At 40.9% G+C, this 26,572-nt stretch overlaps 1 protein-coding gene across 1 annotated transcript; it reads left to right on the forward strand.

Annotated features, from left to right (window-relative positions):
* Positions 1 to 764: 764 nt before the first annotated feature.
* LOC133367648 (vomeronasal type-2 receptor 26-like) lies at positions 765 to 25,877 on the forward strand. The gene is made up of 7 exons (XM_061591745.1): positions 765 to 1,351; positions 16,897 to 17,052; positions 17,975 to 18,266; positions 20,640 to 21,494; positions 21,670 to 21,897; positions 22,203 to 22,326; positions 24,967 to 25,877. Exons 1-7 carry the CDS (start codon positions 765 to 767, stop codon positions 25,875 to 25,877), a joined length of 3,153 nt encoding a protein of 1,050 aa, XP_061447729.1.
* The last annotated feature ends 695 nt before the right edge of the window (positions 25,878 to 26,572 follow it).

Below are 26,572 nucleotides of genomic sequence, written 5' to 3' on the forward strand. Positions count from 1 at the left end.
ACCTTGAATCGGGCCCGGAAAACAACCGGCAGCCAGTGTAGATCAAATAATACTGGCGTGATGTGGTCCCGTCGGCGGCTGTTGGTAAGTAAGCGTGCCGCCACATTCTGTATAAGTTGTAATTTCCGGGTTGTTTTCAAGGGTAACCCCACGTAGAGCGCATTACAGTAGTCTAATCGAGAGGTGACCAGGGCATGCACCACGAGCGGGAGCTGTTGAACAGGGAGGTAGGGTTGCAGCCTACGTATAAGGTGTAATTGATACCAAGCTGCCCAGCTCACAGCCTAAATCTGAGCCTCCATGGACAGCCTGGAATCAAGAACAACTCCGAGGCTGCGGACCTGGTCCTGTAGGGGCAACTTCACCCCACCAAACACCAGGTCAACATCTCCTAACCCTCCCTTGTCTCCCACAAGTAGTACCTTGGTCTTATCAGGGTTCAACTTCAACCTGTTCTACTGCTTTCTGTCTACTGTCTCAGTGGGCATCGAGAGGCAGTAAGCAAGATACAAAAATAATCAGATGAAAAGAGCAATAAACCCTTATTTAAACTGGATCTCGGGATAGGCAAGGCTCTGCCATTCCTTTGTAGGACCATGCCTTCTTTATAGGTGAGGGTATGCTGTCAAGTAATTCCACCTTGATTTATTTTTTTTAATCAGATGTATATCAGGAGTATATTTGCTCCTCATACTTTCGCTTCCTTGATGACTTGCAAATATCAGTTTCTTACTAGTTGCTAGCCCATAGGCTAGTATGAAATAATGCACATGCTATGTAATGTATCTTCCATTCTTTGGGGCAAACACATTGCAGATTCACAAGGTTACACTTTGCACACCAAGACAAAGTGTTTGATACCTTACCAAGAGAGAGATCTATATTATGAAAGAAAGAAAGAAATTGTAATTCATCCTCCCTCTCTCAAAGGATTAAAAAAAAAGAAACTATTGAGAGACATTGTTGAAAAAGGAGCTGCTATTAAATATAAAAAGAGGACACTGGTGGAGGTGCACAGATTCCCTAAGCAGCCATACTGTAAATCCATGTACCAACAATATCACCCACCATTAAAGGAAGACTATAGCAAAACATGGAAATCCATTGGGAGAGGAAGTTTTATGGAGAGGATCATGCTGGTGGTGTTGCTGCTGCTCACACTGCTGTGCCATACCGTATGCAAGACGCATTCCATTAATTGCAGCATATTTGATGACCCCCTCCCTATTCCTCATGGATTTTATCAGCCTGGTGACTTTCTCATTGGTGAGATTGTTTCTCAGATCTTCTTCCACTATAACATCCTCTCTTTCATGGAACAGCCTTCACAGACCATGATTGATGAACCTTTGTAAGTCGTCATTTCTTTTCTTTCTCACACAGTTTGAAATTTGGGCAAAACACTAGTCATATTCTTCCAGACACCCAATAAAAAAGAAATGGCTCCTGTGCTTTTCTATTGGGTTCCTGCAGGAAAAAAAGAAAACATGACCTATTATACTCTTATTCAGTTTTTATCACAAAACTTCTCTTCTTTCCACACTTTTTTCCTCCTCATCCTTAGCCTCCAACTCTGCCCCCTCTATGTCTTCTGGTCTGTTTAATATTCAGTTCCATGGTACCGTATCCAGAGCTTGGAAAAGTTACTTTTTTGAACTATAACTCCCATCAGCCCAATCCAGTGGCCATGCTGGCTGGGGCTGATGGGAGTTGTAGTTCAAAAAAGTAACTTTTCCAAGCTCTGACTGTATCTTAGATATGCCACCATGCTTTTTTATTCCTCTTGTTTTCTTCCATCTAATATGCACAGCTTACTCTCCTACATTGCAAAAGAGAAAGGCCTGGGTTTATTGCTGTAACATGCAAGTACACCGGAGAAAGATCAGTAATAAATCTGGCTTTCTAATGAGAGAATGTGTGATATATACATATATGCCCAAGGAGAATCTTGTCCGTAACTGTTAATACTTTTAAATGTTAAAGTGCACAGGTAAAATATGGTAAAGGCATATGTTTGTTTAAAAGGGATTGATAACACAGCCTATACTCCTGTGCAATTAGAAGATGCACCTCAATACTGGACGCTTCTACATGAACAATGATGAAGTGTGCAGATGTGCTTTCATTGTGACCATTGCTTTATTAAACATGTTTATTATAGTTCAGTGCCAAAGAACTACCAGCACATCCTGGCCTTAGCATTTGCTGTCAAGGAGATCAATGAAAATCTCAGCATCTTACCAAATATCTCTCTGGGATTCCACATCCTTAATAGCTATTATGCTGCACGGATGACCTATAAGGCCACAATGAACCTGCTTTCCACATAAAGTAGGTTTGTCCCCAGCTTCAAGTGTGACAACCAGAACAATCTGATAGCTCTCGTTGGAGGGTGTTTCTCTGAAATCTCTGCCAATGTGGCCATCCTCTCAGCAACCCATAAGACTCCACAGGAAAAGCTGTCTCAATGAGATTTCACAACTGTGGTGTAACATCTGTATTTCCGCAAACTATTTCTTAAAAGTTCCCCATGGTGTTTTGGTTAGCAAAGAGGTTAATCATTATTATACATATTGATGAGCCTACAATTAGGTGGATTCTGACCACTTTGGAAAACTGTACTTGAGGAGAGCTTATTGATGGTTGCTTATCAAATTTAAGGGAGATTTTAAGTGGGCTGTTTCAGGGCTCTGTCTTGGGTCTGATTTTCTTCAAAATCTGTATTAAGGATCTAGAGTTAGGAGATCATCCTTATCAATTTGCTGATAACAAAAACTGGGAGGGATAGATAACACTTCAGAAGCAGAATAAAATTGTTGATGCAGTGGGAAACTGGACTGAAATGAACACAATGAAATTAAATAAAAACATAGGCAACATACTTCATTTAGGCAAAACAAACAAGAGAACCCAATGATAACAGATGATAAAAGTGAAATATGAGTAAACAGTGTGATATGATTGCAAAAAGGCGAGTGCTATTTAGATTGCATTAACAGGACCATAGATTTCAGATTACAAAATGTAATGGTTGCATTTCATTTTGCATTAGTAAACCTACACCTAAAGAAGGATGGAGACATTTAGTGTACAAAAGAGAAGGCTAAGGGAGAACTTCATTGCACCATAACTTACAGAAGTAACTGCTGCCCCATTGTAATGATGGGACATCCAACAGCAGGCAGAATCATGGATCAGCATCATCAGGAGTCACAACGGGTGAAATTAATGGTAGAGAGAGTCAGGGGTCACAACAGATGGATCGAGCTAAATCTGCTTCTCTTCCCATTCTCCTCCATTGCAATGGTGTTTACACTTAAGCTATGCGGTACAACTACTGCCTTATTCCTATGAAACCATTGGTCCCCTAATCCAGTACTTTCTACTCTGACTGGCACTAGCTCTCCAAGTGTTCAGGCTCAGCATCCTTCCCAGCCATGTTACCTGGAGATCAGAGAATTTAGCCTCAAGCCTTGTGTATATAAAGCATGTGCCTTACCACAGAATTACAGTCTTTCCCATATACAGGCATACCCCGCTTTAATAATAATAATATAATAATAAAATTTTATTTCTAGGTCACCTATCTGGCCAAATTAACGGCCACTCTAGGCGACGTACAGAAAATTAAAATAAAACATATAAATACAAATACAACATCAGACTCTACTTAATCAAACCCACCCACATCTTTACAGAATAAAACTAGATTACCCAAAAGTCCCGTAGGCCCGCCTAAACAGCCAGGTTTTCAATTCTCGGCGGAAATCTACCAGGGAGGGGGCATGGCGAAGGTCACATGGCAGAGAATTCCAGAGGGTGGGGGCCACAATCGAAAATGCCCTCTCTCTGGTCCGCACCAGCCTAGCTGTTTTAACTGGCGGGACCGAGAGAAGGTGTTGTGAGGCTGATCTCGTCAGGCGGCATATTTGATGATGCTGGAGGCGCTTCTTTAGATAAACTGGACCGAAACCGTGTAGGGCTTTAAAGGTTAACACCAACACCTTGAATTGGGCCTGGTAAACAACTGGTAACCAGTGCAGATCTTCTAGCACTGGAGTGATATGATCATGGCGGTGGCTGTTCTTAATCAACCGTGCCGCCACATTCTGTACCAGCTGTAGTTTCCGGACCGTCCTCAAGGGTAACCCAACGTAGAGCGCATTACAGTAGTCTAAGCGAGAGGAGACCAGGGCATGTACCACCCGTGGGAGCAGATGGACAGGAAGGTAGGGACGCAGCCTCTGTATTAGATGTAATTGATACCAAGCTGCCTGGCTCACTGCCAAAACCTGAGCCTCCATGGACAGCTGGGAGTCAAGAATGACCCCGAGGCTGCGAACCTGGTCCTTTAGGGGCAATCTTACCCCATTTAACACCAGGTCAATATCACCCAACCTCCTCTTGTCTCCCACAAGCAGTACCTCGGTCTTGTCGGGGTTCAGTTTCAGCCTATTACCTCCCATCCATTCACTTACGGACTCCAGGCACTTGGAAATGGTATCCACAGCCAACTCTGGTGAGGACTTAAATGAGAGATAGAGCTGAGTGTCATCCGCATATTGGTGACACTGCAACCCAAATCTCCTGATGATGGCCCCCAGCGGCTTTACATAGATGTTAAATAGCATGGGAGAGAGGATAGAACCCTGTGGCACACCACAATTGAGAGGCCAAGGGTCTGAAACCTCATCTCCCAATGCCACCCGTTGGTGCCTGTCTGAGAGATAGGAACGGAACCTCCGTAAAACAGTGCCCCCTATTCCCATTCCCTCCAGGCGATCCAAGACGATACCGTGGTCAACGGTATCGAAAGCCACTGAGAGATCCAGGAGGACGAGGAAGGCATGTTCTCCCCTATCCAACGCCCTCCTCAAATCATCCACCAGAGCAACCAAGGCTGTTTCAGTTCCATGTCCAGTCCTGAAGCCCGATTGGAATGGATCTAAATAATCCGCTTCATCCAAGTGTGACTGTAGCTGTATGGCCACCACTCGCTCGATCACCTTGCCCAAAAATGGTAGATTAGAGACTGGGCGAAAGTTGTTCAACTCTTGGGGATCCAAGGAGGACTTTTTCAGAATGGGCTTGATTACTGCCTACTTAAGGGCTAATGGCAGTGCACCCTCTTCCAAGGAAGCATTTACCACTGCCTTGATCCCATACGCAATGGGACTGGAGCGTGTATGTAAAGTGAAAATGTACTTAAAGTGAAGTAATTATCTATGCATGTACTGCACTGCAATCGCCACTAGATGGCAAAGGCATCATGCCATTTAGTGTCCGTTATTGTGAAGCGCGTACGTTAAAGTGGGGTATGGTGGAGTATGGAGCATGTACTTTATAGCGAGGCGACTTTAAGTGAAGCTAATTTAAGCGGGGTATGCCTGTATTATCAAAGACAAACCGGCATACTTAATTTTTTTGGTAAAAAGAATTAAGTGGATATAGAGATATTTCTTTTTGTAACACTAGAATACAGGAAACCACCTACCCACTAGCTAAATTGATAAGCAATAGGACCCTTCACACAGTACATAATTAATATATGAAATTGTGTGCTACAAGATGTGGTGTTGACTATGGGTTTAGACATCTTTAAAAATGTATTAGACAAAGAAGGATTTCAAAGAGGGAAAACAAAGAAGCTGCAATTATGGGAAATCATTCCTGCAGCATTCCATATATTCTAAGAAATCAGCTTGATGTATTCCATGCACTCAGTGCTTAATTATAAAGATATTAAATTTTCACTGTGACTGCACTCACTTTACCATGCAGCCCCTGGGGAGTTAGCCATAGGTCAATGCAACTCCAAAAAGGTTAACCATCGCTGCCTTAACAGATATACAAACCTTTATTTTGAAAGCCAATTGTCTCATTGGACTGTGTCTAAGTCATGCGCAGAGTAGACCCGTCTAAGATTAATGAACATGATCAACTTAGGCCCATTGGATTGAATGGGTTTACTCAGAGTAGAACTTATTTGGATACAACCCAAGTCCACTCATACATGATTACAGTGGCAAAATAAAATAACTCAGCTCTAAACACCACTAAGTGGTGATAAACGAAAAATCATGATGGCTATTGTATGAACACTACTGTTCAGTTGTTCTCTTGATCAGCCTTCCCTAACTTGATGGCCTCCAGATGATGCTGGGACATAGGCCATGCTGGCTGGGGCTGACAGGAGTTGTAGTCCAAACATCTGGAGGGAACCATATAAGAACATAAGAACATAAGAAGAGCCTGCTGGATCAGGCCAGTGGCCCATCTAGTCCAGCATCCTGTTCTCACAGTGGCCTACCAGGTGCCTGGGGGAAGCCCGCAAGCAGGACCTGAGTGCAAGAACACTCTCCCCTCCTGAGGCTTCCGGCAACTGGTTTTCAGAAGCATGCTGCCTCTGACTAGGGTGGCAGAGCACAGCCATCATGGCTAGTAGCCATTGATAGCCCTGTCCTCCATGAATTTGTCTAATCTTCTTTTAAAGCCATCCAAGCTGGTGTTCTTGACTTAAAAAAAAACGACCCTTGATTTTTTTTAAAAAAAGACTAAAAAACCAGACACCATGACTGGGAGAAAAACATCACTACAAGATGAATGTGTTCCTCAGAGCATGTGCAGAGTATCCTTAAGACACATCCAGTTCTCAAACAACTGGGATTACATATGAAAGCTTAAATAGCAAAGGGAATGGAAACCAATTTGTGTTTGGTTTACTCCAGAACCTTACCCATTGCTGCCAGGACCCTGCATAATAATAATAAAGCAAATAACTCTTCCAAGCAATCCTGGGGTGGATTATTCAATTCCTATTGCTCTTAGGAATTGCAAAGTCTTATTAAGAGCTGTATTGAAAATAGCATACTTCCTGTATTAAAAAAGAAAAAAAACTTGCCTGGGCAACTGCTTTCTTGGTGTTAAGATGCCAGCTATTTTGAAGACGTAAAGGAGACATTCAAGAGGCACCTGTTGGGTGGGCTGCACGTATATGTTTGAATCCCCACATACATTGTTTATACTCACCTGAAATTCAAATGCCACTTTGCAAGGGTAGAAAAATATTTGTTTGAAATTAAACCGGCACGTCACTCTTATGCATGTACAACTTTATCTTTGATCCCAATAAAGCACACAAAGAAAGTGAAATAAAGATTGGTTTATCAGAGGAAGAAACAGGAAAAATATTGCATTTCACAATCATACATGATGCAAGCAGCGTTCTAACTTTTACCCATTCATATCTAATACTCTAGATATAATGATAGAGAACCTAACCTATGTGCATTCAGAGTTGCATCAAATCACACATCAAATCAAATCCCCTCCTCCTCCCTCCTATCCCCCTCTTGCCCCTCTCCCTCCCCTTCCTTCACCCATCCCTTCCCCTCCCCATCCCCTTCCAATCCCCTTCCTCCCCCTCCTCCTTCCCCTCCCCTCCACCTCCTGCCCTCACCCTTCTTCTCCTCCATGGTCACTTTTACCTATTCTAGGACTATCACTTGGGAGACCAGGATTTGAGTCCCTACACAGCCATGAAGCACACTGGGTGACCTTGGCCAGTCACTGCCTCTCAGCCTCAGGGGAAGGCAATCATAAACCACCTCTGAATACCGTTTACTATGAAAACCCTATTCATAAGATCACCGTAAGTTGGAATCAACTTGAAGGAAGTCATTTCATTTTCAAGCATGATTGCATGGGAATTAGGGTTGCCAGGTTCAATCCCTGAGACTGATCCTGTATCTTTAGGAGAAGAGAAAGTCAGCCAAGTGCAGGTGTTCTGGTAATGTAGAAGACCTCTTGGTTGCCAGGTCCAGCCTCCAAGAGGTCTTTTGTATCTTTAAAAGTTGTGCAGGGAGGAGGGAGAATTCCACCTTGTGGTTTTTCCCATTACAGAGTTTCAAGAACACCTGCACTTGGCTGACTTTCTTTTCTCCTAAAGATACAGGATCAGTCTCAGGGATTGAGCCTGGCAACCCTAATGGGAATAAATCCAATTGAACTCAGTAAGCATGCAAGTAAACCTGCCCTACCCTCCTCCTCCCTCCCTCCCATCACCTCCCTTTTGTCCCTTCCCTCTCCTTTCCTTCAACCCTCCCCCTCTCCCTCCTTCTGCTCCCCTCTCCCCCTTCCTCTTTTCCTCTACTTTCCCCTCCCCCTCCTCCTCCCCCATGGTCACTTTTACCTATCCTAGCCATGACTGCGTGTGAGTAAATCCAATTGAATTCAATAAGCATGCAAATGATCAGACCTGCCTTTCCCCTCCTTCCCCTCTCCTCTCCCTTCCTCCTCCCTTCTTCCTCTCTTCCCCTCTTCCTTCTTCCTCCTCCCCTGCCCACTCCAGCGCTCCCTCCCAATAGTCAGTTTTACCTATCCTAAGCATGATTGCACAGGAGTAAATCCCATTGAACTCAATAAACATGCAAATGATCAAACCTCCCCTCCTCTTTCCCCTCCTGTCTACTTCCATCCCCCTCCTCCCCTCCCCATCCCTTGTGGTCAGTTTCACCTATCCTAAGCATGATTGCAGGGGAGTAAATCCCACTGAACTCAATAAGCAAGCAAATGATCAATCCATTCCCAGAAAACTTGCACAGGATCCCATTTCTTACCTCCTGTATTAAAAAGCAGAGAAATCTACTGATAGGCAAGAAACCTTGCAGATGAGGTTTGCACACACCTTTTTCTGTCTACTGTTTAATTCTTCACATGTTCAGGAAAACTGATTCTACTCTTTTGTTATCCTTCTCTTCTCCTTTCCAATTTTGCCCCACCCACCCAATGAATTCAAAGAAGAGATTGCAGAGGACTGTCACTGTAGACTCTACAACTTCCAGGGACTCTCCCCTTCCATCAAGGACCAGTCAAAAGGATCTTAGGCAGCAAAGGTGGAAAGGACAACTTGAAAAGCTAATACAGTTAATCTCATTGTCCTGAGTTACAAAGACCAAAAGACAAATATCCACTGAGATCAGACAATCCTATTACTCAAACAGTTCCCTGCCCTCAGATACCTACAGAGTCAAACTTACCACTGTCCCTTTTAGGTAACCCAGGACCACTCCCTATTGAGGAGAAGCATTCATTACATCCCTGGCCCAACTGGCTATCCCCTCCCCACGTTTTATCAGCCACAAGAATCTGCATCAGATAAAACACATCCACTCACACTATAAAAGATGGCATACCTGATGCTCCAGATTCACCTGGTGAGGTCAAGTGATTATATCTTCAAAATGCCTAGTACACATGTCACGGTGCAGTCTGGATAGTTCCACCATCTCCCTTGGAGCGGCATATCATAGGCTCTCAACCACCCAAAAAAACTGCAATAGAATGGAAAAGGAAGATTTCTGTTCTTCCTTCACTGTTACCATTTCCACATACCAATGCTTAATTTTTATTTTCTGTGAGTCTTTCTCAACTTGTGCTCAAGCCATCTCCCACCTTGCTTCATTGTTTGAAGTTCTGGGGTATATCACAAATCTTTTTGAGCTCTGTTAAGAGAGTGAGGGTATGCAGGGCTATCTCTGCATTCCATATGTTGAGTTAAAAATGAAACATTAGTTGAAATAAAATTGATTTCGGTTTATTCTCCCCTCACCAGACCCCACATCCCAGAAAGCTGCGTGAGTAAAGCTTGGTTCAGGTTGAATCCACATCTCCATATGTTTATTGAGCTTTAGCAGACATGTCAGGAGATGAAAAGCCTTTGACCTATAAAGAATGCACTCTGTATGGGTTTGAGAGTCTGCATTTTCCCTGTTTGTTGTGTTAAGCATCCTGGCACCAGCCCCCTTATCTCAAGGCTGTATAGCATGCAAGACTGATCTCCAAAGGGGGCAACCTGCCCCTGGCAAATCTGTCACCCCCCCTTCCTTACTCCTTCCCCTCCTTTGCACTCTGTACTGACATGTAGTTTTTTCTTTATGTTTTATGACGTTTTACTCCCTTTCCTGCAACCTCTCTGAGGGTATATATTCTTTTTTTTTTTAATAATTTTTATTCAAATTTTTCAAAAAAACAAACAAAACAAAATACAACAAACAAATAAAGAAAAAAAATAAAGTAAAATAGTTGACTTCCGATTTGTCGCAGATCAGCTATAAGTATATAATATATATCAAACCTGTCCCTTAATATATACATACAGGATCACTTTTCTCCATAGGCTATCTTAATTAATCGTCAAATCCCAATATCATCATTTTATTTTGATCTTTCAACAAAAAATCTAAAAGAAGCTTCCATTCCTTAAAAAATGTATCTATCAATTTTTCTCTAAGTAAACATGTCAATTTATCCATATTCAAATTTTCAAAACCAAAACAATACAAAAAGAAAAAACACAAATCCATAACTAATACAATAAAAAGAAATATATATATATATATATATATAAAATTGACTACCAATTTATCGTAATTCAACTATAAGTCTATAATATTTAACAAGCCTGTATCTTAATAGCTTATAAAATCACCTTCCTCCAGCAATTATCTTAGTTGGTTACAAATCTCATTAACATCATAGCATTTTATTCTTCCACAAAAAGTCAAAGAGAAGTTTTCAATCCTTGAGATATATGTCCATCAATTTTTTTTCTAGATAAACATGTCAATTAGTCCAACTCATCAAGTCTACTAGATCCAGTAATTTCAAATCGCTCTTCTTCCATTATCCATATTGGTTCCATCTTCCATCTTCCATCTTTACGAGCCCAATAGTCTTGCTGTCATAGTCATATAATAAGAGTCTGATAGGAATTTCCTTTTTCACAGATATTTTCTGGCCATCAGTTCCAAACATATCACTGAAATATCGTTGCAAAGCCGCATCTCTGTTCCTCTTTTTTACATGATACACTAGCACATCTCTTAAAGATTTTTCCATTGACACAAAACAGGGATTAATTCTGTTAGCTTTCTCCATTTCAAGTTCCATCAAGACCTTCCAGTCCAGGAATTTTTTTGAACCGATAATATCTTTATCTCCAATCTCTTCAATTCCTTCAGGGACAGTGCTGAGTTCCAAACCGTAATATTTGTCTCCAGGATCCATCACCGCCAGAAAGTCCTAATCTTTTTCCATGTCCATATTTAATCCAATCTCCATAGTTTGAACCTTGCCTTTAATTTCTCTTTCATCCTTTTTTGGTTTTCCAGATCTATCTTTATTCTCCTTTCTCATAGAATCCTGAATTTCTTTCAGCTCCTGTCTCATTTCGTCAAGTTCAATTCTCAACACTTGACTATTATTTCTCAGTTCTTGTTTTATTGAATTAATCCCATTCATTATTTTCTGAAACATGTCTATAGGTAAAGTCCCTTCTTGTACATCCATGATCTTCTTAATTGTCATTCCCAAAGCCAAAGGAACAAAACTCCTTCAATGTCCCAAGCAAAGAACAGTTTATTTCTTTATCCAGTTACAAAGGAGTTAATCTTTCAAACCAGCTAGCGCCACACTCTAGACAGCCCTTATCTCTTATATGCCCAGAAGTACAAAAACAACCTTAGTTCTCAGCGTCCAAATAGCTAATAACAGAAAGAATGAGCAGATTCGTCAAAAAAAAAATAGATCAGAAAAAATAGTCCCAGACATGTTACCCAAAAGTCTTATAAATCAAAAAGAAAACCCTCATCCGTTGTAATCTTTATTATGCTATTTTCCATGTCAGCTTTCTGCAATAAAAAAGAGATAGGCTATTTTTATTTTCTTCCCCCTTAGTTCTGTGAATAAAAAAAAAAAAGGAAAGTTTTGGCTCACCCAGGTTTTCTAAATTGCTGGATCTTTGACAAATCTCTGTAGCTGTATAGATAAGAAAATAATAAGCGTAAGACAGAAGAATGCTTGCCTGTTAGGTCGTTTTTCTTTAAAGAAAAAAAAACGAATCACTTTTTTCAGCTGAGCTTGGCTAGAAATCCTCGCTCTGTCCGAGCTGCTGGAAGACCTTCTTTTCACAGAATTCCAGTCTCCAACAATCACAACAAAGCTGTGTGGGAAATCTCACGTTTCTTCCTTATCCAGAAGAAATTAACCCCAGTCAAAAAAGACCCTTCTGACTGGATTTAGAACTGAAAAAGTTTCATCCAAGACGGGAGCCCAGTCTCAGAGGCTGCATAGGCGTAAGGATCCTCCTGGGAAGTCTCTGAGGGTATATATTCTGACCCCTTTCAATAAACGGGGTTCCCAATCTCTAGAAGGCATCTTGCTAGAAAGATTTTGGGGCCCCTTTGCAAAGGTACTTTGTGTTGTGTCTTTCTGGCCTCTGGCAGCGGATTCGGGTCATCTCAGTTCCGCACTCTCCCAGGGGTGTTGAGAGGTGAGTAAGGCTGTGGACAGCTCATTGTTTTGGTTTGGACCTAACACATACATCAACAAGGGTTTCAGCAGAAATGCCAGCCACATCAACTGGAACCCCTCACCATATGGTTTCTGGAAAACTATCCAGGTACTTTACCCATCTTAAAACATCACCCTCCCCTGCAGAGGGGAAAGGTCACTGTTAGCCTAAAACTGACCAGGAGGTGATCTGGCCATGATAAAGAAACCAGGGCAAAGCCTTCACTTTCAGATTACCTTGTCCTGCAGATATGAGAAAACCAAATCTTGTGTTTTGATAGTACCACATAAAAGATATCCAAGTTATTACAAATTGATATTCATAACAATAAGGACAAACAGATGACTGTAATGCATTTTGTCATGCAGCCATCATGGTAAAATTAAGCCTCACATTCACCGTTTATGACTCTAACCCCTGCTGTTCAGGTTACACTGAATATGAACATCTATGGTTATGAGCAGAGGCATCCTGGACCTGTTGGGCAATGCATAAGTTGCAAAATTAAGAAAAACTAACAGCTTTGTCATGGATGAGGCAACTTCAAAGGCCAACAATCCACTGGGAAATGATGATAATCCCTATAATCAAATCTGCTATTTTCTATCCCCTGAAACAATGGAAACACAGAGCCAGTAGGGAAGATCAACAATCAGCATCTGAAAAAGGTATAAAAACTTTGTACTGTTCAGAACGGCACATAGGGATAGGCAGGGCCCTGTCATTCTTTTGCATGGCCATTGTCCATTTATATGTTGGGATATGCTTCCATGTACAGTGTCTCCATTCCTCGAACTGTCTTCTCCTTCCCCACTTCCAATTCTCATATTCTTACTGTAGAAAATTGGACCTCATTAAGTAATATGAAATAACACATGTGTCTTTAAATGAATCAGACAATCAGATGGAGGATTCACAAGGTCACACCTTTGCTATAAATCTGTGTAACATTCAAGGGAGGCTGTAGCAAAACTTTTAACAGATGAAAACAATGCTGCATTTGGTAACATGGATATCTATGTCTGGAGGGGAAGTTTTGTGAAGAGGATCGTGCTGGTTGTAATTTTGCTACTCGCACTGCTGTGTCATACTATATGCAAGGCACATACAATTAATTGCAGCATTTATGATGATCCCTTCCCCATTCCTCATGAATTTTACCAGCCAGGAGACATCATCATTGGTCAGATCGTTTCTCAAGTCTTCTTCCTTTATCATATCATCTCTTTCATGGAACAGCAGACACAGACCATGATTGATGAACCTATGTAAGGCAATATTTCATTTCTCTCTCTGCATCCTCTCTCACACAATGTGAAATATGGATAGACCACATTTATTGGGAATGCATTTAAGGATTACGGTGCTTGATTTTTGGTGTAAGAGAAGGTGGATTTGGATTTATCTTGTCGGGAACATAAACCACTAGTAGGTTTTTCTCCAGAGCCACATGAATGGATCCTGTGCATTTCTATTGGGCTTTTGTAGGATAGCCACACTGTGATTGGCTGTTTGTTTGTTTGATTGATTGATTGATTGATTTTTAACTTCTATATCACCTCATATTTCAAGTCACCTCAAAGTGGTTTACATTTCAACAAAAATCAACATGTATTCTGTAAACATATAAATGCCACATTCAATACAGTTGCTAACATTATTGTTGTTATTAACAATAATCCACATTGTACGTAACATAACTGAGCAATAAATCTCTAAACAATGAACGTTAAGTAAAATGAAAACAAAACTGAATCATATACGAAACAAAAATACAGCAATAGAGTATAACATAATTAAAATATATATCTAAAAGTTCACCTGGATATTATAAAAGCATTCTCGCATCTACCAGTGCAAATGAGAAATTGAAGAAACATGCTGTCAGTTGTCTTGCACTGCATTTTTAACATGGCTATAAACCACCTAGGGGAGTCATTTGAATAAAAAAAGCGTACTCTGTCCCATTTTTATTGCAGCCAACCATTGGCTATGCTCTCCTATGCTTGTACCCTTTTTCAGGCATGAGGTTGAAATATAATACTTGAGAAGGTGGGAGGGGGAGCACTCTTCAGTGAGGAGCCCAGCTGAATCTCCATCTACAAACATACCAGCCGCACCATCCCTTTATGTTTTTTGTTAGCTTCTGCTCTTTCTGGTCTTCCCTCATTTTGTCCTCATCTTTGGCACTCTTGCCCTCTCAGTCTTCTGGACTTTTTAATCTTTCATTTTCATATTATTATATTTTACAGACACCACCAGGTTTCTTCCTCCCTCTTTGTTTCTCCCATTAAAGTTGCACAGCTACTCTCACCTTACATGAGGGCAAACTTAGGTTTACTGATGCAAAATAGAACAGACCTGAGAAAGTTCCACAAAACAAATCTGATAGTATACTGAGAGTATGTGTATGCTACACATACATTTGCAAAAAGAAATATGTTCCTAATTGCTGTTCATACTTTTACATTTAAAATGCATGAAATATTATAATGGTCTACAATGTTGTTGTTTTTTGTTTTTTAAAGTTAATTTGTGGATTCATCCTCAGGTACCATGTGCTGATTTGACATATCTGGGTAAGGCTCCCCATTGTAATTTCCACCTGTAACATTGTCTGTCATAAGATCATGAGAAAAGCCTGATGGATCAGGCCAATGGCCCATCTAGTCCAGCATCTTGTTCTCACAGTGGCCAACCAGGGAAGCCTGCAAACAGGACCTGCATGCAAGAGAACTCTTCCCTCCTGCAGTTTCCAGCACCTGGTACTGCTTCCAACCATGAAGGGGGAACATAGCCATCATGGCTAATAGCTATTGATAGCCTTATCTTCCATGAATTTTTCTAAACCTCTTTTAAAGCCATCCAAGTTGGTGGCCATCACTGCCTCCTGTGAGAGTGAATTCCATAGTTTAATGATGTGCTGCATGAAGAAGTACTTTCTTTCATATGTCCTGACTGTTCCACCATTTCACTTCATTGGATATCAGTGAGTTCTAGTGTTACGAGAGATGGAGAAAAAGTTCTCTATCCACTTTCTTCATGTCATTTTCTCTAAACTAAAAAGCCCCCAATGCGCAACCTTTCCTCATAGGGAAGTTGCTCCATCCCCTTGATCATTATGGTTGACCTTTTCCAAACTTTTTCCAACTCTACAATATTATTTTTGAGGTGAGGTGACTAGAATTGTACACAGTATTCCAAAGGCGGCTGGAGCATAGATTTATACAATGTCATTGTGATATCAGCAATTTTATTTTCAGTTCCTTTCCTAATGAACCCTAGCATGGATTTTGCCTTCTTCACAGCTGTACACACTAGGCCAACATCTTCATCAAATTATCCATGCTAACCTCAAGGCCTTATGCCTGGTCAATCACCACCATCTCAGCCCCGTGAGAGTATATGTGAAATTAAGTTTTTTTGCTCCAGTATACATAAGTGTACATAACTTTACACTTGTTTACATTGAATTGCAATTGCCATTTTACCACTCATTCACTCAGTTTGGAGAGATCTTTTTAGAGCTCTTTTGTTCTAACAACCCTGAACAATTAAGTATCATCAGCAAACATGGCCACCTAACTGCTCACCCCTAACTCTAGATTGTTTATGAACAAGTTAAAAAGTAGGTCTCAAAACCAATCCTTGGGGGACTCCACTTTCTACATCCCTCCATTGAGAGAACTGACAATTATCCCTAGGCTCTGCTTTCTGTTTCCTAGCCAGTTTCTGATCTACAAGATGATTTCTCCTCTTATTCCATGACTACTAAGCTTAGGAGTCCTTGGAGAGGTACCTTGTTGAAAGCTTTTTGAAAGTCCACGTATACTATGTCAGCTGGATTGCCTCTTTCTTTATGCTTATTGACACTCTCAAGGAACTCTAATAGGTTAGTGAGATAGGACTTATCCTTGCAGAAGCCATGCTGGTTCTGTTTCAGTAAGGCGTGTTCTCTGATATGCTTGGTTATTTTATCTTTAGCCATGGTTTCCACCCGTTTTTCCAGAAAAAGACATTATAATTTCCAGGATCTCCCCTTTTTAAAGATTGGTGTTACATTGGTCTCTTTCCAGTACTCAGGAATGGAGGCTGATCTTAAGGACAAATTACATATTTTTGTTAGAAGATCAGCAATTTCACTCTTGGGAAAAAAGAGCTCTCGGGTAGATGTCATCTGTACCTGGTGATTTGTTAGATTTTATTTTGTCTATAATGCCTAGAACTTTATCTCTCATCACCACTATCTGACTCAGTTCCTTACACTCCCTTCCTGAAGAAGTCTGTTCGGGCACAGGGATCTGCCATATATCTTCCACTGTGAAGACAGATGCAAAGAATTAATTTAGCTTCCAAGCAATCTCTTTATCCTCTTTTAGCACACCTTTGACTCCCTTATCATCCAAGGGTCTAACCACCTCTTATTTCATCACCTTATGACAGATACACTAATATACCTCAGACTTCAAAAAATCTAAATGATCCATTATCGGTTACTTGAACTCACTTCATCTCATTGCATATTTCATTGGGTTATTTGATAGTGATGTTCTCAGTGATAAAAATGAAGTGAATGACATAGCAAGAATACCACTGGAGAAATGGCAAGAGAACTCACTCTACATCTCTATTCCTTGGATTGGATTTGAAAATGATAAGAAGCACGTCATAGTGCCCCCCATGGTTCTGAGGCATGGCTTGTAAATACCAGAAGTCATGCATTCAGTATTGCTGGCCCAGTCATGTGGAACTCCCTCCCAATTGAGACTAGACTCTCTCTAATCCCCTCCCTGCTTCAGGCACTTCACAAATACTTTCCTACTTTAGCAACCATGTTCAGTATCCTGTTTCTAGGCTGAATTTTAAGTGTTATTATTCTTTAAAAAAATAAACAAAAATTACACTACTTAGAAATTCTGAATATTAAGCAGTATATAAATACCTGAAATGAAATAAAAACAAATAACTTACATGTGATGTACTTTGGGTTGGTTTGGGGGTTTATTTTGCAGTATTGTTTTTGTTGACAAAAGGAGTGACTCCAGTAACTATAGGAAGCAGTCTGTTAAGCACAAGAATGATCTCAAATCAAGTTGAACACTTAGCTCTTCAGTTCATGAAGGAATATCTATTTCAGATGCACTGCTCTTTTTTACTTTTTTCTTCACTATATGGTTGTAAGCTTCACCTCGGTTTTGAAAATGTGCAGATGAGTAACAATGAAAACTACTGTGTGTGTTCATCTTATTTAAGAAGCTGATGAAAGGCTGTCATTATATATCTCTTTGAATTCTCCTTTGGAGAGATAGGTAACACATCATAGCTTACATTTGGACTGTCTACATTCAGCTGGTTGTTTTTGTTGGTAGAAGGATTTAAACTAATAAGTGTAGGCAGCAGTTTATTAAGTACCGACAATATTTTGAGCGTTTAGACCTTCAGTTCAGGAGAGGAATATTTATGCCAGGTGTCTTATTTTGTGTACTTCAGTCTATAATCTTGTGCAGTTATATATCACATCTCAGTTTTGCAAGCTTGCACATAAAAGATGAAGGAATGTACAAATGTATTTTTATAGTGTCTTTTGTTGTTTTATTGAAACATCTGTAACTATTATTACAGTTCTGTGCCTAAAAGCTATCAGTACGTCCTGGCCTTAGCATTTGCTGTAAAGGAGATCAATGAGAACCCAAACATCTTATCAAATATATCTCTAGGATTCCACATCCTTAATAGCTATTATGCTGCAAGGATGACCTATAAGGCCACTCTCAGCCTGCTTTCCACACAACATAGGTTTGTTCCCAACTTCAAGTGTGACACCCAGAACAATCTGATAGCTCTTATTGGAGGATGTATCTCTGAGATCTCTGCCAATATGGCCATCATCTCAGCAATCCACAAGATTCCACAGGTAAGCTGTGTGCATTAGTGTATGGAGATTTCACGGCTGTGGTATACTATCTTGATTTCAACAAACTGTTTGATAAAGTTGCCCGTGATGTTTTGGTTAGCACATGGCTAGAATGTGAGCTAGATGATTGTACAGTCAGATGGATCTAGAGCTCATTGGAGAACTGAACTCAGTGAGTGCTCATCAATGACTTCTCATCAGTGAAATTTCAAGTGGGGCAAAGAATGCTTCTGAATACCGGCTGCTGGAAACTGCAGGCAGGGAGAATGCTGTTGCACTCAGGTCCTGCTTATGGGCTTCCCATAGCCGTCTGGTTGGCCACTGTAAGAACAGGATCCTCAACTAGATGGGCCACTAGAGTGATCCAGCAGGCTCTTCTTGTGTCCTTATGCTTCAGAGCTCTGTCTTAGAGGTTGATCATCTTCAAAATTTGTATCAATGACCTAGATGAAGATATGGAAATAACCCTTATAAATTTGCCACCCTAGAGGTGGTGGAGAGGAAGTAAATCTTCAAAAGACAGGAATAAAATTCAAAATGATGTTGATGCAGTAGAGAACTGGGCTAAAACTAACATAATGGTATTAAAAGGAGGTAAAATCAATACAAGTCAAGCAAAAAAAGCAACAACAGCACCCAAATGCTTGCTATGGGATGCAGGGTACCAGGCTTAGGAGTAGTAGATGTGAAAGTTATCTCAGGATTACAGTTCATCACAAACAAATCACAAGCAAGCTGTGCAATATGGCTGCAAAAAAAAAACAAGCCTAACTGAATCCAAAGTATTCATCAAGTCAGGCAGGTTTGAAGGTGCTACACAGTCCAAACAAAGGTCAAGCACAGAGAGCCTAAGTTCCAAACAGTGGTGACTGGTGGCTCCATGTCAGTGGGGCAATGGCATCCAAGAGGCATCCTGGACAGTTTCTTGAAAGTTCAGACTAAAATCTGCAATGGATTCCATTGCCCCAATGACATGGAGCCACCAGCCACCATAGTCCAAACACAATCCAGAAGCAAGGTCAGGCACCAGTCCAAGGTCAGTATCTGTCATGAATCCCACAGCACATTTGAGCCCAGGCCTGGGATGGAATACTCTGGAGGAAGACAAGGAGGCTGTAAAACTGGGGCAGAATCTGGAGGAGAGAGGCCCTACTCTCCCTCCAAATCCAGCTGGCTTTGATGGTGAGGCAGGTGTCCCAGCTCCTCCTCCCTTCCAGTAGGGGAGGAAGCATTGCCAAACTCTGGGGAGGGAGAGAATCTATAGCCTGGAGTGGCTAAACAGAAGAATTCAGAGGGGGAGGCCGGCTCAGCCTTATCTCTCAGGACAAGTTGACACCTCCAAAAAAGGGAAAAGAGGCACACACCTAGACACAGCACATGCCTGCAGGTGAGACATTCCCACAGGACCAGTGATTCTCACAAGCAAGCATGCCCCAGCTCAGCTTTAAAGCATGGCAAGTGGGCATGGGTATTTGTTAGAACAACTTAGAAGCTCCAGTGCATTCTTAAATGTCTTGTCCTTGATTCCTGAACTTTGGACCTTGCTTGTAGATCAGGCTTCCCCCCATCATCTCATCACCTTGTAAGAGGTCTAGGGCTGGAATAGCTGTTTGCCATTGCTGACTGTACCATTACTCTGCTTTTAAAAATATCTGCTCCATTCTTCCAATTAAGACCCTCTGCCATTACGTAGATAATGTTTTGGAGCCAGGATAACATCACACAAAGTTCACCCACAGTGTAGCATACCACCACACAACTACATTATTTCCAGAAGGCTACCTATAAGATCTTATATAGTCTGGCCTCCTATATTACACCCTAGCTTCAGCTGTTGCTATAAAAAGAGTTTGAGGAATTGCTTACTCATGAGTAGACCCCTTTTGCACAAGCTGCACAATGACTGTATGTCATTATTTTTTGGGCTGGACCTTTTGGTGGCACCATTCTAAAGGACCAAGGGGTGGCTCCACCTCCACCTCTGACGACTCCAAGGGTTCTTTAGCAGGTCTCCCACTGGAGGGCTCCTCAAGGAGATCCTCAGGACTGGGTCCTGGATACTCTGACTGCTCTTGAAAGGTCACTGACCATGGGGTATCTGGTTTATCCCTCAGTAACTCAGTGTTTGGCACCAGATCAGGACTAGGCATAAAGCTGCCTTAGTGTCTCATTGTGTCTAATGATTGAATGAATTAACTGGAGGTCTTCCAGGAGAGGCTTAGCAACCAACTCTTGCAGATAATCAAACTCTATAGAATTCTACAGGATGTTGGAAAAGATGGCTTTATGAAGACTCTCTGCAGCTGTATGATTCCATGTTATAATATTCTCTTGTAATCTATATGAAAAAAGCATGTATACATTTTATTTCAGCTCACTTATGGATCATTTTTGCCACTCAAAGGTGCCAAAATGCTGTTCCCCTTTTTGTACCAGATGGTCCCAAATGAAATCCATCAACACAAAGGGGTTGTGCAGTTACTTCTGTATTTGAGATGGACATGGATTGGGCTCTTGGCTGTCAATGATGACAAAGGGGACAGGTTTTTACAGACAATGGTACCAATGCTTTCCCAGAATGATATCTGTTATGCCTTCATAGCAAGAGTACCAAAATGGGATTATGTTGATGAGATGATAGGCTATGCTTTCCAGCATTCTTATGCAATGGTCTTTGAAAGAAACCCCAGTGTATTATTTGTTTATGGAGAACCTCCATCCTTTCAGGTTGTGAGATTAATGCTGTTTGTAGCACCTGCAATGGACTATCCACCTCTGGGTAAAGTCTGGATGGTTACGTCCCACTGGGATTTTGCATCATTATCTGTTCAGAAGACTTGGGATATGCAAGACTTCCATGGTTCCATATCCTTCACAGTTCACTCAAATCAGCCATTAGGATTTAAAAAATTCATTCACATGTTATGCCCTTCTTGGGCCAAAGGAGATGGTTTTATCCAGGACTTCTGGGAACAGTCATTTGGTTGTTCATTAAAACTGTCCAAGCAACAGGAGGAGGAAGAAGAGAAACCCTGCACTGGGGAGGAAAAGCTGGAGAGTCTTCCTGGAATTTTGTTTGAAATGCCCATGACTGGCCACAGTTACAATGTCTACAATGCTGTCTATGCTGTGGCACATGCTTTGCATGCCATGTTCAAATCCAAACCCAAATACAAAAAGTTGGTAGAAGGAGAAAAACTGACAGTACACAATATGCAACCATGGCAGGTAATTTGAATTCAATGCTTTTTTAAAAAAAGCAAACAAGCTTTTGAGCTAGAGGCAACAACAAGAAGAACAGAACTATAATTAGTACAGCTATCATTACTGCATAATGACAATATTTTTGTTAAGCTTGTTGAAATAATCTAAAAGCCTCTTGTCCAATCCTTTTACAATTTAGGTCCATCATTTTCTAAGGAGTCTTATGTTCAATAACAGTGCTGGAGACACTGTGCACTTTGATGAAAATGGAGAATTAGTTGCAATTTTTGATGTTACAAACTGGGTGATGTTCCCCAATGGCTCCTTAGTTCGAGTGAAAGTTGGGAAACTAGAACCTCAGGCTCCTCCAGGCATGGAATTAAGCATTCATGATAACCAAATAGTTTGGCATCAAAGTTTTAATCAGGTGAGGAATAACAGCGAACACTTGAATATATATCATTGGCCACCTATTCTGTTCTCCATGTTTTGGGAGCTCAGTGCCTGCAATGCACTCTACTCATGCAGGGTTCTATGGCCAACTTGAGTGGACATTCAGCTCCCAACATGTGGAGGGTGGTGGGAACAGGTGATGAGAGTGTGATGGAGGAAACTGTGCCAATTCAATTGATATTTCCTCACTCTTCCTGTCACAATTCTTATTGTGTGGGAGGTGAATGAATGAAGAGGCTAATCTCTTATTGTTATTTTGTCTTTCATGATTCTGAACAGATGCTGCCCGTTTCTGTATGCAATGACTACTGCTATCCTGGCTACAGCAAGCAAATGAAAGGAGAGAAATTTTGCTGCTATGATTGTGCTCCATGTCCAGAAGGATTGATCTCTCACAGGAAGGGTAGGAGGCATAATGTACAGAGATATCTACACATTCCTATAATATTGATTAATTATTGTATGCTTGCTTGAAGAGTTATTTTATTTATTTATTTTAATATGTATCCCTTTAAAAGAGATGGGGACTTCCAGATGTGAGGCCAGTTACAAACTTCCATCCTAACCAACCATACATTGTATTGTGAGGTTCAGATGGAGAGACCATATATGCTGCTTTCAACTGCTTGAAATGTAATATATAACTGTCATATCAATTAAAATGAATAAGTAAAAGACCAAGGAATCATAAAACAACTTCAGAAATTTGATAGTTGAAACCCCTGTCAAAAGAAAAGGGGACAAAGTGGTCCTTCCTTGCCAGGGAGCTCTGCAACCAATGAGAAGTTCCTGTCTTGAGTGCTAGGCAATCATATCTCTGAAATCAGTAGACCAATTAAATCCAGTTCAACATACTTTTTTGAACAGGCAAATTAGGGATAGGTTTCCTGTTTCCAACTGGACCACCTGGTATTTCACTTGTTGTTCAGAATTGAAACCCATAGCCCTAGGGGATCCAGAAGTCTTTCTCAGACAAACTGTAGGATACAGGGAGAAATGTCTGCCCTTACACAAGGAAACCTATTCTTTTTCCATACAATATCTGTGGAAATGAAATAGAAATGAAATTGTTTTCTAGCCCCCCCAAGAGAATTTGAAGTTTGAGTTGACTCCTGTGGCATAGCCAGCTCACAACTAGGAGCTCACTTGCTTTTGTGTAAAGTCAAAGTAAAGAAACAGGGAGGGAGGGAGGGAGGGAGGGCAAAAGGGAAGAGTAAAATAAAAACTACCGCTGGGCATTTTGTCTCATGGTTACATTCTCATCATCAGTATCTGAAGGCAATAGTGCACCACTGCCATCATACCATATTTTGAGTTTATTTGGGGGGGGTGAATGGGAGAGAATGATATGATGGCTGTTTAATGGGTATAACTGAAGAGACATTTATTTGAGAGCAGGATCTAAATCATCTGGGTGAGAAAATATGGATAAATAAATGGAAAATTAATTAATTTTGATACTGTTGACCACAGCATCCTCCTGGACCATTCCCATGAGTTGGGGGCACCATTTTGCACTGGTTTAAGTTCTATTTGCAGGTTTGTTCCAGAGATTAAAATAGAGAGACTGTGCCTCAGCACCCTTGCAGTCAATCTGCAAGATGCCATAGGGCACGATGTTGTGCTACTTGATATTTATATGTACATGCAGGGGTAGTCATTAGGAGGTTTGGGAAAATGTGTCATTAGTATGTCGATGACCGCAAGCCTCTGGATGTCCTAATGCAGTGCCTGGATGTAGTGTGAATGAGGACCAATAAACTGTAATTGAAACTGAATCCTGAGAAGATAGAGATCCTTTAGATGGTTCCCTGATTCATAAAATGGGTATGTTGCTGCCTTGGATGAGGCTGTACTTGCTCTGAAAGAGCAGGTATGTAGTTTGGAGGTGCTTCTAGATCCATTGTGATCATTAGATGTCCAGATGACCTAAGTGGCTAAGAGCATATATTACCAACTTTGGTTGGTGTACCAGCACTGTTCTTGGACTGGGATAGCTTTGTTATGGCAGTCCATGCATAGGTAACCTCACTGTTAGACTATTGTAATGTGCTGTAATGTGCTATATGTGGGGCTATCCTTGCACCTGGTTCAGAAGCTGCAGAGAGCACAAAATGCAGCTGCTAGAGTGCTCAGTGGTATATCCAGCTTTACACCATTGTATAAAAATTTGCTCTGACTTCCTCTTAACTACTGAGCCAAGTTCAAGTTTCTTTTGTTGATATTTAAAGACCTAAGTAACTTGGGACCAGGGTAACTATCAAAACACCTCCTCCAGTATAGACAAAGCGGATCATTAAGATATTCTGAGAAGTTTCTGCTGGTCATTCCACAATATATATAGTTGTGTTCTGTTTTTATCTGTTTTTTAGGAAATTTAGATGGTTAAGTTTGTTTAAAGGGTTACTTATTAAGTAGTTTCACTTAATTACTCACTGTTACTTTATATAGCACTGCATAAGTATTACATAAGCAATAGAATTACTGTCCCTTTAAGAAAGCACACTCCCATTCATTCCAGATAACACACACTTCATTATTCCCAGAAGACTTTACATGCAGTCTTCAACTTGGTTCTCACTTCCTTCATTCTGGATCTTTCAGACTTCTGTCAGACTGCAGCTCTAGTCTTCAGCAAGAACTGTTGCCTCAGATTCACAATAACCAGCTGTGATTTGGCAGTAGCTCTTTCTTGAAGGCTGCCACACATCTCTTCTTAGCAGAACTCTTTCACCTCTTTGCTACAGAGGTATGCACCTCTCTCTGACAAGTACTGAACATGGCCTTTTATCTACATCATCTTGTCTGAAATAATATAACATATTAAAATACACTTTATTACATATACAGTATGATTTTTCTACAAGATATGTAGCTGTTATGGACTGCAGTGAAGAATTTATAACTTTTCTCCACTCCTCAAGACCCCTTTCCTTTTGACTGATTGGTTCCTTTAATTCTCTTTGACTCACAATTAACATTCGATTCTGTGTTGGTAAATGGCTAGAGGAAAAAGAGAAAACACCTTTCTCTTTGTTTTCAGATATGGACTCCTGTGTCAAATGCCCAGAGGATGAGTATCCAAGCAAGGACAAAACTCAATGTATTCCCAAGGTTGTAAGCTACCTGTCTTACAAAGAAAAATTAGGGATCATCTTAGTTATCATGGCTATTTTTTTATCATTCCTCACCACTTTAGTCCTTCGAACTTTTGTGAAGTACAAGGACACTCCCATTGTCAAAGCCAACAACCGGACCCTCACCTACATACTCCTCATTTCCCTCCTCCTTTGCTTCCTCTGCTCCTTACTCTTTATTGGAGAACCTACAACTATAATCTGCCTTCTCCGACAAATGATTTTTGGCATTGTCTTCTCTGTGGCCCTTTCTTCTGTGTTAGCAAAGACCATTACTGTGGTTCTTGCATTCATGGCAACCAAACCAGGATCCAGGATGAGGAAATGGGTTGGAAAAAGACTGGCAAGTTCTATTGTTCTTTCCTGCTCCTTTATTCAAGCTGGCATTTGCACTCTTTGGTTAAGTACCTCCCCTCCATTCCCAGATGCGGACATGCACTCAGTGAATGGGAAAATCATATTGGAATGTAATGAGGGTTCATCTGTCCTGTTTTACTGTGTATTGGGCTATATGGGTTTCCAGGCCATTGTAACTTTCATAGTAGCTTTTCTAGCCAGGAAATTACCTGACAGTTTCAATGAGGCCAAATTTATTACATTCAGCATGTTGGTGTTTTGCAGTGTTTGGTTGTCCTTTGTTCCAACCTACCTGAGCACCAAAGGTAAATATATGGTTGCTGTGGAGATTTTCTCCATCTTGTCCTCCTGTGCTGGGTTATTGGGCTTCATCTTCTTCCCTAAATACTACATCATTATGCTGAGGCCTGATCTGAACCACAGGGAGCAACTAATAAACAGGAAACATAAAAGCAACTAAATGCATTTCTTTATTTAAAATATTTCTATCCTGCCTTTCTACCCTATAATAGGGCACTCAGGGCAGCTTACAAAAATAAAATCAAACACGTACATAATAAAATTGTAAACAATAAAATCACAAAAACATTAAAATAATTTAAAATACATAAAATACAATTAAATGCATAAAATACAATATATATATATATATATATATTGTACACATACAATACACACACACACACACACACATATATATACATATATATAGGGAGTGGTACTAAAGGGAACTACAAGGTAAAATTTAATGTAGAAGGCATAAAATCATAAAATCAGTGTCAGGCTCTTCCTTCAGTCCCTCCCAAAGGCTCTCCGGAACAAGATCATTTTCAAAAGTCTCCAGAAAACCCTAAGGGAGGGAGCAGAGTGGACTTCTTGGGGTAGGGTGTTCCAAACCTTGGAGGCCACAGCTGAAAAAGCTCTCTCCCACGTGCCTGTCAGTCTAATGCCTTTCCCTGCAGGCATGCAGAGGAAACCAGGGGCAGATGATCTTAAATCCCGGGCAGGTACATATGGGCATAAGCGGTCCCTCAGGTATATTGGTCCAAGGCCGTTTAGGGCTTTAAAGTTCAGAACCAGCACTTTGAATTGGGCCCGGAAGCAAATTGGGAGCCAGTGGAGTAGATAAAGCACAGGGGTGATATGCTCCCTGCA

The sequence above is a fragment of the Rhineura floridana genome, chromosome 11 (genome assembly GCF_030035675.1).
Source record: "Rhineura floridana isolate rRhiFlo1 chromosome 11, rRhiFlo1.hap2, whole genome shotgun sequence".
NCBI lineage: Eukaryota > Metazoa > Chordata > Lepidosauria > Squamata > Rhineuridae > Rhineura > Rhineura floridana.

Bases quoted from the DNA above. Each gene is read 5' to 3' on its own strand.
- LOC133367648 (XM_061591745.1), top strand. From the start codon at position 765: ATGCACATGCTATGTAATGTATCTTCCATTCTTTGGGGCAAACACATT. The intron at 21,495-21,669 runs GTAATTTGAATT...TTTACAATTTAG, and splicing joins ACAATATGCAACCATGGCAG to GTCCATCATTTTCTAAGGAG. The intron at 21,898-22,202 runs GTGAGGAATAAC...GATTCTGAACAG, and splicing joins GGCATCAAAGTTTTAATCAG to ATGCTGCCCGTTTCTGTATG.